Genomic DNA, 13,798 nt, shown 5'->3' with positions numbered 1-13,798 from the left:
TCGTCCAATTTCTTCGGGCGAACAGGTTTTCACCATGGCTATAAATAGCCCTCTTCCCCTTCCTCACTTCTTTTACTCCGCTCGACCTCTCTCCAGCTCGAGCTTCTCAAACCCTAGCGCCGCCGCTACTTCATCGTCACCGGTGAGGAAGAGCTTCACTGCCTCGACCTCGTTGGGCCGTACTCGCGCCGGCCGCGGAAATCTTCACTCCGCCGCCGCCATAGCCATCTTCCTCCGCCGAGTTAGGGCATGGAAGATGATAGGTCCATGACTATTCCAAATACCAGTGTAGTTGTCGATCCTATTGTTGTCGAGGTTGTGCCAAAATATGCACCTTATACACCAACGTATTTGTCCATTACTTACAATGATGCAGAAGATTTACTACCAAGTACTATAGACCATGTTACTATTTTGCAATGTTTAGGCGTGAGAAAGACCATGAACCATGCACTAGGTATGCAGAACATGTCTAACAATGCATGCATTTGTACTGATGACCAAGCAGTCGTTGATGTGCGAGCAGATATAAAACAAGTTCAGCTGCCACCAATTTTCGGTTGGAGTCCAGATGGTGTTCACTTTGAATATTTATCTATATTGTCATGGACACCGGAACAGGACCAGTTCGTGTATGGGAAGGAGTCCAATAAAGCTACAGGTCAAGCTCACCTATCCAATTATGCATGCTACGTAAGGATTAAAACTACTAGGAGCAGATCCTTTCTGTTTTTATTTCTGCCACGCAAGGAAAAGATCAACAAAAGGACTACATGTATTTGGGAGTTTTTAAGCCTAAGAGATGTCGGGTGGGGCCCTCCTGATTGCACAAGTCGGGAGCGCTTGTACCAAAATTACTAGGCCAAGTATCTTTAATGAGAGTCCAGATTTGTTTAGGAGTTACTTTATTTTTCTTTTGTGCGTGTACGAGGTCAAGGTTTGGTCGGCTACTATATAAAGCCATGATACGAGGCATTGTACAGGAGGTTATTTTTATATGAAATAGACACGATGTGTTTTTCAGGGTAGACACCCATATCATGTTTTGGAGGGATCTTTAGAAAACCTCTGTGTTGCGATTTCTCTTCGTGGAAATTGTTTTGCGTGTGAGTACCTTCGTCGAGATTGGTTTTCTCGTGCTGGGCCGCAACGTTCAAACCCTCTACTTCGTGTACATCGCGTGCGCGGGCGAGAGGTTGCTGCTATTGGTGGTGGAGTGTCGTGAAAGGTCGGGCCACAACAATGGATCGGATCTCGCCACGGGGTTCGGTCCACATCAGGTGGTATTCAGAGCAACAGGTTGTTCACGACACTATGGAGAAGATGGCAAGAGCATCGTCATTCAGTAAGTTAAGCTATGGATTTCAGTTGGAGGAGGAAGGCCGTTGGGCCAGGCTTTTTCACACTCGGGTGGTGGTGAGAGAGAGATCATGTGCCATGACGATCAATCACATGAATTTGATCAACGCTGCAAGCATCGAGATGGTGGAGAAGCTGAAGCTATCAATGACACCACATCCACAACCATACTATTTTCATTGGGGTCATGAAGAGCTAACTGTCACACACCAAACCAAGGTACCGTTTTTGTTGGGAAGTTTTTTTTGTGATGTTTTGTGCGACGTGATTCCGGTCTCCTTGGTGTCATGTCATCTGTTGTTGGGAGAGCCGTGGTACAAGGAGCACCATGCTACATATGATCATGTTGCAAATATGTATCACGTCAAGCGGGATAAGAAGTTTGACCTTGTGTCCATGGACGAGGATCGTTTTATTTCTTGGAGGAAAGATCATCTTGAGAAGATAAAAGAGCAAAAAGAAGAATAAAAGAAGAAGGTTGAAGCTATTGGAATTTGTACGGCCGTCGTTCAGTCCGTAGATAAAAGTATTGCTGAAAAGACTGATTTGAAACCGAGGACGGTTTCATTTCAAGGAGGAGAGGATGATAGGTCCAAGACTATACCAAATACCAGTGTAGTTGTCGATCCTATTTTTGTCGAGGTTGTGCCAAAATATGCACCTTATACACCAACGTATTTGTCCATTACTTACAATGATGCAGAAGATTTACTACCAAGTACTACAGACCATGTTACTGTTTTGCAATGTTTAGGCGTGAGAAAGACCATGAACCATGCACTAGGTATGCAGAGCATGTCTAACAATGCATGCATTCGTGCTGATGACCAAGCAGTCGTTGATGTGCGAGCAGATATAAAACAAGTTCAGCTACCACCAATTTTTGGTTGGAGTCCAGATGGTGTTCACTTTGAATATTTATCTATATTGTCATGGACACCGGAACATGACCAGTTCGTGTATAGGAAGGAGTCCAATAAAGCTACAGGTCAAGCTCACCTATCCAATTTTGCATGCTACGTAAGGATTAAAACTACTAGGAGTAGATCCTTTCTGTTTTTATTTCTTCCACGCAAGGAAAAGATCAACAAAAGGACTACATGTGTTTGGGAGTTTTTAAGCCTAAGAGATGTCGGGTGGGGCCCTCCTGATTGCACAAGTCGGGAGCGCTTGTACCAAAATTACTAGGCCAAGTATCTTTAATGAGAGTCCAGATTTGTTTAGGAGTTACTTTATTTTTCTTTTGTGCGTGTACGAGGTCAAGGTTTGGTCGGCTACTATATAAAGCCATGATACGAGGCATTGTACGGGAGGTTATTTTTATATGAAATAGACACGATGTGTTTTTCAGGGTAGACACCCGTATCAAGTTTTGGAGGGATCTTTAGAAAACCTCTGTGTTGCGATTTCTCTTTGTGGAAATTGTTTTGCGTGTGAGTACCTTCGTCGAGATTGGTTTTCTCGTGCTGGGCCGCAAGGTTCAAACCCTCTACTTTGTGTACATCGCGTGCGCGGACGAGAGGTTGCTGCTATTGGTGGTGGAGTGTCGTGAAAGGTCGGGCCACAACAACGAATCGGATCTCTCCACGGGGTTCGGTCCACATCAGAAGATCTACACAGACGAACATCACTTCTCCACCTCACTGTTCGTCGTGTTCTTCGTTCAAGGTAATTAAAAGTTACTTTTACTACCCTCGTTGATTCGAATGATTATCTACAAAATCTTCAAAGGTGTTTTTCTTCATATCTTCACACACTAAAACTCCTCTCATATCATCTGTTCTTGATTCGTTTCTCTAAGCTATGTTTTTCTTCAAGATTCCTCAAATGTGTGGATTTTTGATCTACACATCTCTGGAACCTAAGACAAAGAACGCTTAGTGAAATTCTTCAAAACTCATCTGGTCAAATTCCTCAAACTTGTTCTTTATAAAACCTTCTGAGAACGCATATGACCTCTCCAAATTCCTCGCAACTATACTCTGTTCACATGTACTCTTGTCAGCTGCTGAATCACTAGGTTCTCATCAACTTAACTCATTTGCAGTGTTCCTCGAAGAAAAGTTGCATACTTCTTCAGAGAATTCAATTGTTCAAATTCCTCAACTGAAGAAAATGGCTGACGGTAAGAAGCCATAGAAAGGAGGAAAGAGGGCTGAGGTCACCACAACATTTGAAATCCCTGATGACATATACAAGGATTACTGCACTCCTGATGAGGCCAAGTTTGGAAAAGAGGACAAAAATCAGCGCAAGGTGCGCATACAGAGGATAGAAAGGAGATGGGCAAGAGAGTGGAGGGAGTACAGGTATGTTACTCCCAAGTACATGAAGAAATTCGCACTCAATCCTCCATGCCCAAGACCTCCACTGGCACCTGGCCAAATAGCTGATCCCACCAGCCTCAAGCGCGGTGAGGACTATCCTGATGAATGGGCCAAGCGCCAAGCCAAGTTGGCTAAGAAAGCCAGAGAAGCAGTGAGGAAATTCAATGAAGACTCTGCTGCTGCTGCTGCCTCTGCTGAGGCCTCTGCTGTCAAGCCAAAGAAGGCTCTGTCAAAGAAGCCTGCGTGCAAGCCAAGTGCTTCACCAACAGTGCCCTCAAAGCCAAGTTCCTCAGCAATGCCCTCACGGCTAGAATCCTCAAAGCCCTTACGGCCAATTCCTCATGCTGCTCCTGCTCCTCAAAAGTCCTCAGCTCCTCCGCCAAAGTCTTCGGCCGCTCCGACAAAGTCCTCTGCACCTGTGCATCTCGCCACGTGTCAAAGGACCACAGGTGTCTCAATTGCCTCAGGAGCTTCAGCTAGTTCCTCAGCTGCACCAAATTCCTCAACGGGACCCTCTCTACTGAAGACAAAGGCCACAGAAGAAGCAGGTCGCCTTCCAAGTGCCGTCTGAAGGAGACGAAGCTAATGATGATGAACTTACTGAAATCATCAGAGATAGGCAAGTCAGGGCCGCTAGAGCGAAGGGAACAGATGTGCCACTGCTTTTGGATCCCAAGTTGATCCTCGAATACATTGATGTTTGGCACAAGGACCCCAACACTCCCATGCCTGATTTCAAGCTGACTCCTGGCCAAAGTCACATCCTGACCCACTTCATTCAAGAAGAAAAATGGAAATTTGAGAAGGCCAGGCAGATCAAGAAAGCGCAGTACAAGAAGGAGGGCTATTTGACAAAAAACGTTGTCTCCATGACAACTGAAGAACTTGTCGCTATTCAAACTGAGATCAAGAAATTCAGTGATGAATTTGACGCATACCGCACTGATTGGCTTGGAGCCATGGTTCGTTTTGTGAGACTTGTTGATAACTTCACTTCCAATGTTGTTGCGCCAACGCAACAGGAAATTCCTCATACTGAAGCATCTGCTCAGCCGACTGAAGAACATGCCAGCACCGCTGATGAAAATCAGGCTGCTGAAGAAAATGTGAGTTCCAGGGCTGATGACTGCATTCCAGCCGCTGAAGAAATTGCCAGGGCATCCACTAGTGGTGCGCCTGAAGAAACTGAAGAAATCAGGGCAACTGCATCAGTTGTGCCTGAAGAAAATCAACCAGATTCCTTTACTCCTCCTGCGCCAACACCAACTCCGATTCTTCCATCTGCATCAGATGTGAAGAAGACCAAGGCTGCAGAGCGTGCAACAGTGAAGAAAAGGAAAGCATCAGCTACTTCAGATTCTTCAGCTCCGAAGAAGATGAAGCCTTTGACCAGTTCATTTGCTAATCCCATTGATGCTGTTCCGATCTCAACCATGCCATCAAAGGACCTTGTTCCTTTTGGTGAAGAATATGAGATCCCTAGCGGATCTGATGAAGAAAATCATTCTGCTACTTCGTCAGAGCAGATTGATGAAGAAATTGAAGTGGATGCGATCCCTTCAACACCTGTTATCTCCTCGCCTATGCCTTAGTTCACAGCTGAAGAGGCTGGCATTGAAGAAATGGAAGATGAAGATGTGGACGTTGGCTGCTCCACACTAGTGATGAGTGATGAATTCTGGGAAAGTCAGCATCCAAACTCTCCAATGTTCACACCGTTGCAGCAAATACCTCAGTTCCTTGCATAAACTGCTCAAATGGGCTCTAAAGAAACTCACCCCACTTCATCTGTACGTGAGAAAATTCCAGCCACTAGTGCTGAAGAAACTGCTGCTGCTGAACATCTGAAGACACAGACTGCCACTGAAGAGAAACTAGAAATTCCTCAGCCTGAAGAACCTGAGATTGCGATTCCTGAGGTCGTGATGCAACTCACTGACACTCCTCTGCCCAAGCCAAAGGATCCATTCTCACGCAAGCAAAAGTTCAAGGCTGATGATTTCTTCGACGAACACGTATTCTTCGAAGACTACAACCCATATGATTCTACTCGTATAAGGAAGAGGCATTTCTGGACTGCTAGTCAAGCAAATTTCTATTCCTCAGTGCTGTTCAACAAAGAGAAAATCTTCTACCATGAGCACATTCCTCACGTGGATACGGAATCTCTGTCGTGCTTCGTGCCAGTCCTCAGTGTTCTTCACGATGCTGGACTGTTAAACTTTTGCTCTGACATCTGTGATTGGAATGAAGAACTGATTCTTCAATTTTATGTGATGCTGCACATCACAGGAGATTCTGAAGATGTGAATTCATGGGTGTTGGACTGGATGTCTGAGAACACTCACTACACAGCACCAGCTACTGAATTGCTTCGTGCCTTACCACTCAGTCCTCCCCTTGAAGAAGCTCGTTACATCTACAGTGAACCTAAGCTTACAAATCAGTACATGCAGGTTCTGATGAAACCTTTGAAGTCAGGTCAGGCCCCACGAACCAAATTCCTCGTGAAGGAATTACTTCATGTGCCCAGAGCTGTCTATCGTATTCTTACGAGGACAATGAGTCCTATCAAAGGCCATGACTCATATGATGAGGAAATTGTTGGCATCATGAAGAATCTGGTATTCAATATCGTTCATGGCATTCCTGTCAATTATCACGATTTCTTCATGAGGACTCTGGCAAATGTTGCACTATCTCCGTTTGAGCTGAAGCCTTATGCACCTTGGATTATGACTTTCCTCGGGACAAGATCTTCACTCAACTACAAAGCTGATTTTCAGAATCACCTCAGCTACTTGCCCCCGATTGAAGTCCTCAAGCGGACCTATTCCTCAGTTGATGAAAAGGGCAAGGCACCATCTGTTATAGATGAAGGCATTCGTCCATTGGATGGTCAGTTTCGCAAATCTGCCTCTTATTCCAACAATGATGACTCTACCACACATGACTCTGCCAATGCACCCAAGTCTACTCCTCAAGCCACTGCTCCTCGTGTCATGACTGATCGTGAGCTTCTGCTTAGTATTCACCAAAAGGTGGATCAAAATCATAAATGGGTTAAGCGTCAGTTTGGTTCATTTCTTCACAACATGACTGCTACACACAATGCAGTGAACAAAAACCATTACTACCTCCATGAAGTCTTCGGTCGCACCTGGGCAATACTGTCACATATGTATGGTGAAGAAGATCTGAAGAAAATGGGTCCCAAGGAAGATTTTGACTGGTCTGCACCTCCACCTCCACTGATGAATACTTGGACGACACTGCGGCAGGCCCTACTACGACAAACGACCCCAACAACGCCGGCGCTCCTTCATCATCTTGATATTCTTCAGGGGCATTAGTTCTCATATTCGATCCTTTTGGTCATTTGATGACAAAGGGGAAGAATTTTGAGTTAGTCTTCAAGCGGGTCTTTCTATATGGGCGTTTTTTTAAGTTGCAACTCTCGTTCTTCTGAGACTTTATTGGATCGAGTTGTAAACTTAAACCCGATGGTGCTCTGATACTTTTGATATGTTTTTCTGCATGCTTATTCCTCATATATGCTAATGCACGCATGCTGAATTACATCAGTCACCATATTTCATCATGCATTTCAAATTCTTCACTGTTATATGTCAAATGCGTGTATGAATTACAAGATATAGGGGGAGATCTCCATGATTCAACTCTTCAAGTGTGCATTGCTTCAAAAGCAAATTCCTCACTATGCACATATTTAGGGAAAGTTCTTCTATATCTTGCAATCAAATTCCTCAATATCAGTATCTACACTTCATATGTTTATCCCCGTTGAAAACTTAACCTATATTGTCATCAATCACCAAAAAGGGGGAGATTGTAAGTGCATCTAGTGCCCCTTAGTGATTTTGGTGTATTGAAGACTTATAGGTTAAGGGACTAATGCGTTTGTGAGTGTACACAGGTCTATAAGTCTATGAGGAGTTTGATATGTACAGAGAAAGTCGACCCCTAAAAATGAAGTTCTTCGACTGAAGACTTTGGATTTCTGAAGACTTTGAAAGTGAAGAAATTGGTGTGACCTTGAAGACTTGGTATTCATTCGAGGAACATGAAGCGTGAAGACTTTTGTTTTCGTAGTTTCATTTTCTCTTTCTTGAGTCATAGGAAACACCGTACTGTTAAAGGGGGTCGAGGAAATACTAAGGAAAAATTTCCATGTGATGCTCAACTCAAAATCCTACACCTACCAATCCCTTCGAGTGAAGCCATTGGAAATCTCATACAGTCCAGTCATATTCTTCAGTGACAGAGACGAAGTTCTTCTGGTCTCTGAGGAATTTGTTCTGACTGAGGAGTTAGGAATTCGCTAGTGTGGATTGCCTACACAGTGAGGAACATGATAGCCCTGAGGATTTTGCTACTCGAAATTCCAACCATTCCTGTGCTATGCGCCAGTTGTCCCAAAATATCTATCCACCTAACGGTCATATCATTGAAGGGCATTTATGTCTTATCATGTCGGGCTGCTCCCTAAACTATAAATAGTCGCCTCCTACAACCACTAGCTGGTTGGCTGCTCCGAGAGAAACTGACACTTGTCATTTGAGAGCAACCCATCCTCCGAGGACTTTGAGCGAAAATCATCAAGTGAGGAAAAACCCAAACCCAAACACCTACAAACCCCAAGTGATTGAGCATCACTGAAGAGATTGATTCTGTGTGGATCCGACGTTTGTTACCTTTGAAGACTGTGCTTCTTCCAGACGGTTAGGCGTCATGGTCTAGAGCATCCAAGAGGAATTGTGGATCGCCGAGTGACCAAGTTTGTGAAGGTTCGGAAGTCACCTGAAGACTTACCACGAGTGATTGGACGAGGTCTGTGTGACCTTAGTTCAAGGAGAATACGGTGAGGACTTGGTGTCCTGAGCTGCATGTTCAGGACTGGGTGTCCGGGACTGTGTGTCCTCGAGTTTAAATACTCAGCCGCTCCAACCAGATGTACAACTGAGACAGCAGTTGGAACTGGTCTACCAAATCATTGTCTTCACCAAGCTTACTGGTTCTATTCCCTCAACTCTTTCATTTCCTCATAATTGTGTTGTGTGTTTGTTCATATCTGTGTTTGAAGATTTTGACTGAAGACTTTCTCAATTTCCCTAGTTCAATTTCTTCAGTCTGTTTGTCTTCATCATGTGTTATCCTGTGCTTACGCTTCCTGTACTCTGTGTCTGTCTTCATTTCATCATGATGAATATGCTTGTGTTCTGTTATGTTTACTTTTGAGTACTTATTCCGCTGCTAGTAGTTCTTCGCCAAGGAATTTCCTCACCGGCAAATTCCTCAATGAAGAATTTCATAAAAATCGCCTATTCACCCCCCTCTAGTCGATATAACGCACTTTCACTTGGAGATGGACTCATGTAGGTGGATGTTGTCGGCTAGCGTTATGGTGGCGTCAATGGCGGAGGACCTGCCAAAGCTCGCGTAGGTGGAGGTCGTCGTTGGCGTCGTGGTGGCATCAATGTCGGAGGACCTGTCAAGGTTGTCACCTCAATCTGCTTTGAAGATGGACCAATGGAAGACAGCGGCGACGACACATATGAGTGTGTTGGGTCGGTTTGAGCCCCGGACCTGGCAGATGGCTCGGTCGGGTGCCTCCGGCTTTAGATGTTAGGCTTAGGTGAGAGGTCTAGGTATGTGGCCCAGCTTGCACCCCTTCATCATTTGGATAGGAGTAGCGGCAGATGTTTCCAAGATGGCGGATTTAGACATATTGTTTTTCTACTTTACAAGGTACTCGAGAATAATTAATAAAATGACCGCATGCATTTTCCAGATGCAGAGGTCAGGGGTCATCCTCCGTTTCCAAAAAAAGAGCATAAGATAAAAAAGTGCCTGGTTAATCTCTTCGTGCTTATTTCAAGTTGAAAAAAGAAAGCCTACGTCACCTCGTGAGAGGCACTGTCTGTTGGAGTTGTGTCGAATATTGTGTACAAGGTAGGTTACAGTTGGACTTGTAGTTGTATTGTGTTTACATAGGATGTGAAGGCGTGTCCTAATAGGACACTTGTATCCTAGGTCTCTCATATATAGCGGGGGTAGACACACGATGTAACCTATGCCAACATAATAGCACCGGAACGCAGGGGAAGCCGGCGGCATGTGCCGGTGTCCAGGGCAACCGGGTGCGGTATTGTAGCGGTGTCACGGGGAGGAGCGCCCGTAGTCAAGCCCCGGTGATGTAGCCATATCGTGAACCTCATTAACAAATCTCGGTGTCGTGCTCGTGTGATTGCTTGGTCCTCGGATGATCAACGGTATGCCTCGGATTTACTCTAACAAGTGATATCATGAGCAAGGTTGACAAGCCGGAAGGCGGTTGAGTTGATCTAAAGGTTGAAGAACATCGACAGAGTTCTACGGATAGTGGTCGTAATACGGGAGCGAAAGTCTTCGGCGAGTTACGGTTAGGACGCAGATTGGTCGTCGTAATCTTCAAATTGCAATCGGAAGCATCTGTAGCAAGCAGCAGCCAGATCGAATCGGAAGCAGCAGCGGCACGCGCATGCGACGCGTGTGGGGTTGCAGATAGAGATGTCATAAGGCGGCGGCGTGACATGTACGAGCAGGGCTGCAGGCAGAGCGCTAGGGCACGGTGTGCACGCGGTGCGAGGCAAGCGCGTGGAGGCAACGAGAGGCTGGCGCGCGTGGCAGGACAGGCCGTGCAGATCAGTGGATCAAGGCCCGTGGCAGGCTAGCTATGCTACAGGGGGTTCCGTCGGTTGCACTACGTGAGATTTGTTTGAAAAAAAAGGAAGGCACGAGTCCATGCTTCACATGATACTATGAGCGTGCGTGTGTGTCATGGGCAGATAGGTTCTTTGCTGCTAAAGATACACGGGATGCACTAGCAAATAATGATGAGGAAAAATAAATTGTGCAAAGAATTCTTTGAATCAGGTTTGCATGGAAGTTTTTTTTGTCAAGATTGCTGAGAGGGCTTGGAGATTATGTGAAGTGGAGGATAGTGTGTCATGCAGTCGGATAAGTTCGGCTGGGTCGGACTAGATAATCTGACGGATCGACGCAAGTCGGTTGATACAGAAGACGGTGGTGAGATCAACGACGACATAGGTGCGTGATGCTGATGGTGACCGACTTCTGGGCGTGGAAACACGTGGCGCAGGCCCCGAGGGCTTGTGTGGCTTCGACAAGACTATGGCGCGGGGTTGATTCAAGGTGGTGTACACACGGAGCTTGAAGTCGACGGGACGCGGGGTGGGACGTACAACCACCATGGAGTCATGTTGAAGGTGGAGCTGGAGTCTAACGGAAGACTTCACTTAGTGCTGATTGAGGGGGTACGGCGTAAGTCGACAGAGAGTCGAAGCCTATTCAGTGGGGAAAAAAGCGAGTGACATGCAGTTCAGACTGGAGCCCAGTGGTCTGATGGAAGCGTGAAACTCGTCACCGGTCGGTGATGATCGCTGGTACTCTGCAGTGGGGGTTGAGTGGTGTGGGTTTGCGACCCTTGAGACTCGACCAGGGCAGCGGAGGCTCGACGCGATAATAGCGGCGGGACGTGCGGTTAGCACGGGGCATGGAGACAGGCCAGGGCTCTGGATGTCATACATGTGGTGAGACAACTGTGAATTTGACTCGGGATGACTACAAGCAATGGTGAAATTCCTTCAAGTTTTGGACATGCGGTCAAGAAAGGAGCGGTGATGTTGAGTTCACGTAACTCTTATGTGTGACACCCAATATGTGAGTTGTTCATTTTTCACGCAGGTCAGTGATCAGTGTGTGATGGCGTTGGACTGATACTTTGGAAGTTGGGAGCACAAACTAGAGTAACAAGAGGAACTTAATTTTGCTCGAGTGTTAACTGTGGTCATGAAAAGAAGGAACTACAAGTTGCAGGTGGAGTCATATGAAGTCTTTGAAGTAGCAGCGGTACTCATGGGATAAGCTCAAGTCTAATGTACATGGAAATTTGACGCATTGACGAATTCAAGGTGGTGGAGAATATTCGCCAAGGTGGAGTTTGTTGGAGTTGTGTCGAATATTGTGTACAAGGTAGGTTACAGTTGGACTTGTAGTTGTATTGTGTTTACATAGGATGTGAAGGCGTGTCCTAATAGGACACTTGTATCCTAGGTCTCTCATATATAGCGGGGGTAGACACACGATGTAACCTATGCCAACATAATAGCACCGGAACGCAGGGGAAGCCGGCGGCATGTGCCGGTGTCCAGGGTAACCGGGTGCGGTATTGTAGCGGTGTCACGGGGAGGAGCGCCCGTAGTCAAACCCCGGGGATGTAGCCATATCGGTGAATCTCGTTAACAAATCTCGATGCCGTGCTCATGTGATTGCTTGGTCCTCGGATGATCAACGGTATTACCTCGGATTTATTCTAACACTGTCACATCTCCCAGCCGACCATATTGCTGCCGGAGATCCTCCACCGCCTCCTCCCTGCCAGCGTAGCCTTGAGCCGGCCGACCTCCCTTCCATGGCTCGATCGGCGCCGTTTAGTTTGCATACACGAACCCCCGTCCGGCCGCCGGCTGTTTCATCCACCGCCGCCCAAATTTCCAAGATGCATGGTTCCCTCACTCGTCCAACATATGCGTGTTACACGAGAACAACAGTTTCCCAGACCTGAATTCTTGAAGGTTACAATAAACCAATAAATAAGTGAATCATCGTTTAGCCAACATTCTTTTTTTGCAGGGAACCATTTAGCCAACATTCACGGGCATAACGACAGTGTTAAACTTGAATATTCCCGGCAATCCCATACGAGCAGCACACTACACGAGAAGGGGTATGGCGTCGGTTTCTTTACGCCGCCAGGATGAGTTTGTTAATTTGTTTCACCGTCCTTGTGCTCCTTCTTTCCAGTCTAACCTCATCATCAGAGAAGAAAAAACGGGGCCGGTGACACGTATCGCTATCGACAACCACTCCACTTTGCTCTGTCGATTAAGCATTTTTTTTTTGTAAGCAAAAGCAGAAGCACGCATGCATGCACAAAAGAGACATCGTTGGAATAAGAAACAATCCTTATACAAAACGAGCCAATTCCTCCTCGTGTCCTAGATTGATTGGTTCGATCGCTCCATCAGACGATGGACGGCAAGGCCGAGCGTGTGGTGTCCTCGACGCCGGCAGCTACGGCAGCGTGTTGTGCACTCCCCGCCACGGCGACGACGCTGGAGCTGGACAGGCGCTTTGGCTCCGGATCGTTCTCCGAGGCAACAGCAGCGGCAACCGCCTCGGCGGTGACGCTGGACAGCTTGACCGCCTCGCCCTCGGCCGACGAGCGCTTCAGGAACTCGATGCACTCCTCCACGGCCTCGTTCCTTATGGAGTCGTCCCGGCGGCACGTCACGGCCCCGGTAGCACCGGCGCGCGGCGAGGAGGTCCTACCGCTGCTGCTGCGCTGCACTGAGGCCTTGGAGACCGCGGTGAGCATGATGAGGCGGAGCACGACGTCGCGGATGCGCTCGAGCAGCGACACCGACGCGGCCGGCCGCGCCGTGGACGCGCGGCACCTGCCCCTCGTCAGCCGCGGCATGCACGCCGCGCTCGCCGCCCTCGCCGCCTTGCTCTTCATGCTGTACGTGCGTAGCTAGCTACTGTGCGATCGATCGAGTTACGGGACTTGCGGTGACTGGAGTGGTTTGCTGGTGACTGCGCCGGGATACCGGGGTGTAGCTGGCTAGGTCTATATATAGGGTCGTCTCGCAGCTGCGTGTAGTACAAGCGTATATTTGCTTGTCTAAATTACTGGTTAATAAGTATGGGTATGTGTGTCTCTTGCTCTGGCCGAGGTTAAGCTAACATGGCTTGGCTCTAGTTTAAGCGTCTAAGCAAATGGAAGAAAGCCACAGGAAGCAGACCAGATTAGGTGTACGTGGTCATTTGGTCATTTGGTCCGTCCAGTGTGTGTTGAACATGAGCTCGCTATACGACAGGTTATCGGCGGGAATTTGCCGGCCGGCGTTTCAGCAGGTTTTGAGCGCCACGATGACACTGAAATCTAATCAAAATTTTCCTTTGACAGCTCGTCGAAAGCAGACTCCTGTCGAGCCATCAGATTTTGAAGCGCCACGGGCGAAGTATTC

General features: G+C 47.1%; 1 protein-coding gene across 1 annotated transcript; it reads right to left on the bottom strand.

Annotated features, from left to right (window-relative positions):
* Positions 1–12,622: 12,622 nt before the first annotated feature.
* LOC147970411 (uncharacterized) lies at positions 12,623–13,515 on the bottom strand. Its single transcript, XM_087522650.1, has one exon. It carries the CDS (start codon positions 13,285–13,287, stop codon positions 12,793–12,795), a length of 495 nt encoding a protein of 164 aa, XP_087378776.1. The 5' UTR covers positions 13,288–13,515; the 3' UTR covers positions 12,623–12,792.
* Between the last annotated feature and the right edge of the window lie 283 nt (positions 13,516–13,798).

Source organism: Triticum urartu, chromosome 5A (genome assembly GCF_056163025.1).
Source record: "Triticum urartu cultivar PI428250 chromosome 5A, HENAU_Tu73, whole genome shotgun sequence".
NCBI lineage: Eukaryota > Viridiplantae > Streptophyta > Magnoliopsida > Poales > Poaceae > Triticum > Triticum urartu.
The sequence above is the reverse complement of the archived record's forward strand: the minus strand, read 5'-3'. Positions and strand labels throughout refer to the sequence as shown.

Excerpts from the sequence above, each read along its gene's own strand:
- LOC147970411 (XM_087522650.1), bottom strand. The coding sequence starts at position 13,287 with ATGAAGAGCAAGGCGGCGAGGGCGGCGAGCGCGGCGTGCATGCCGCGG.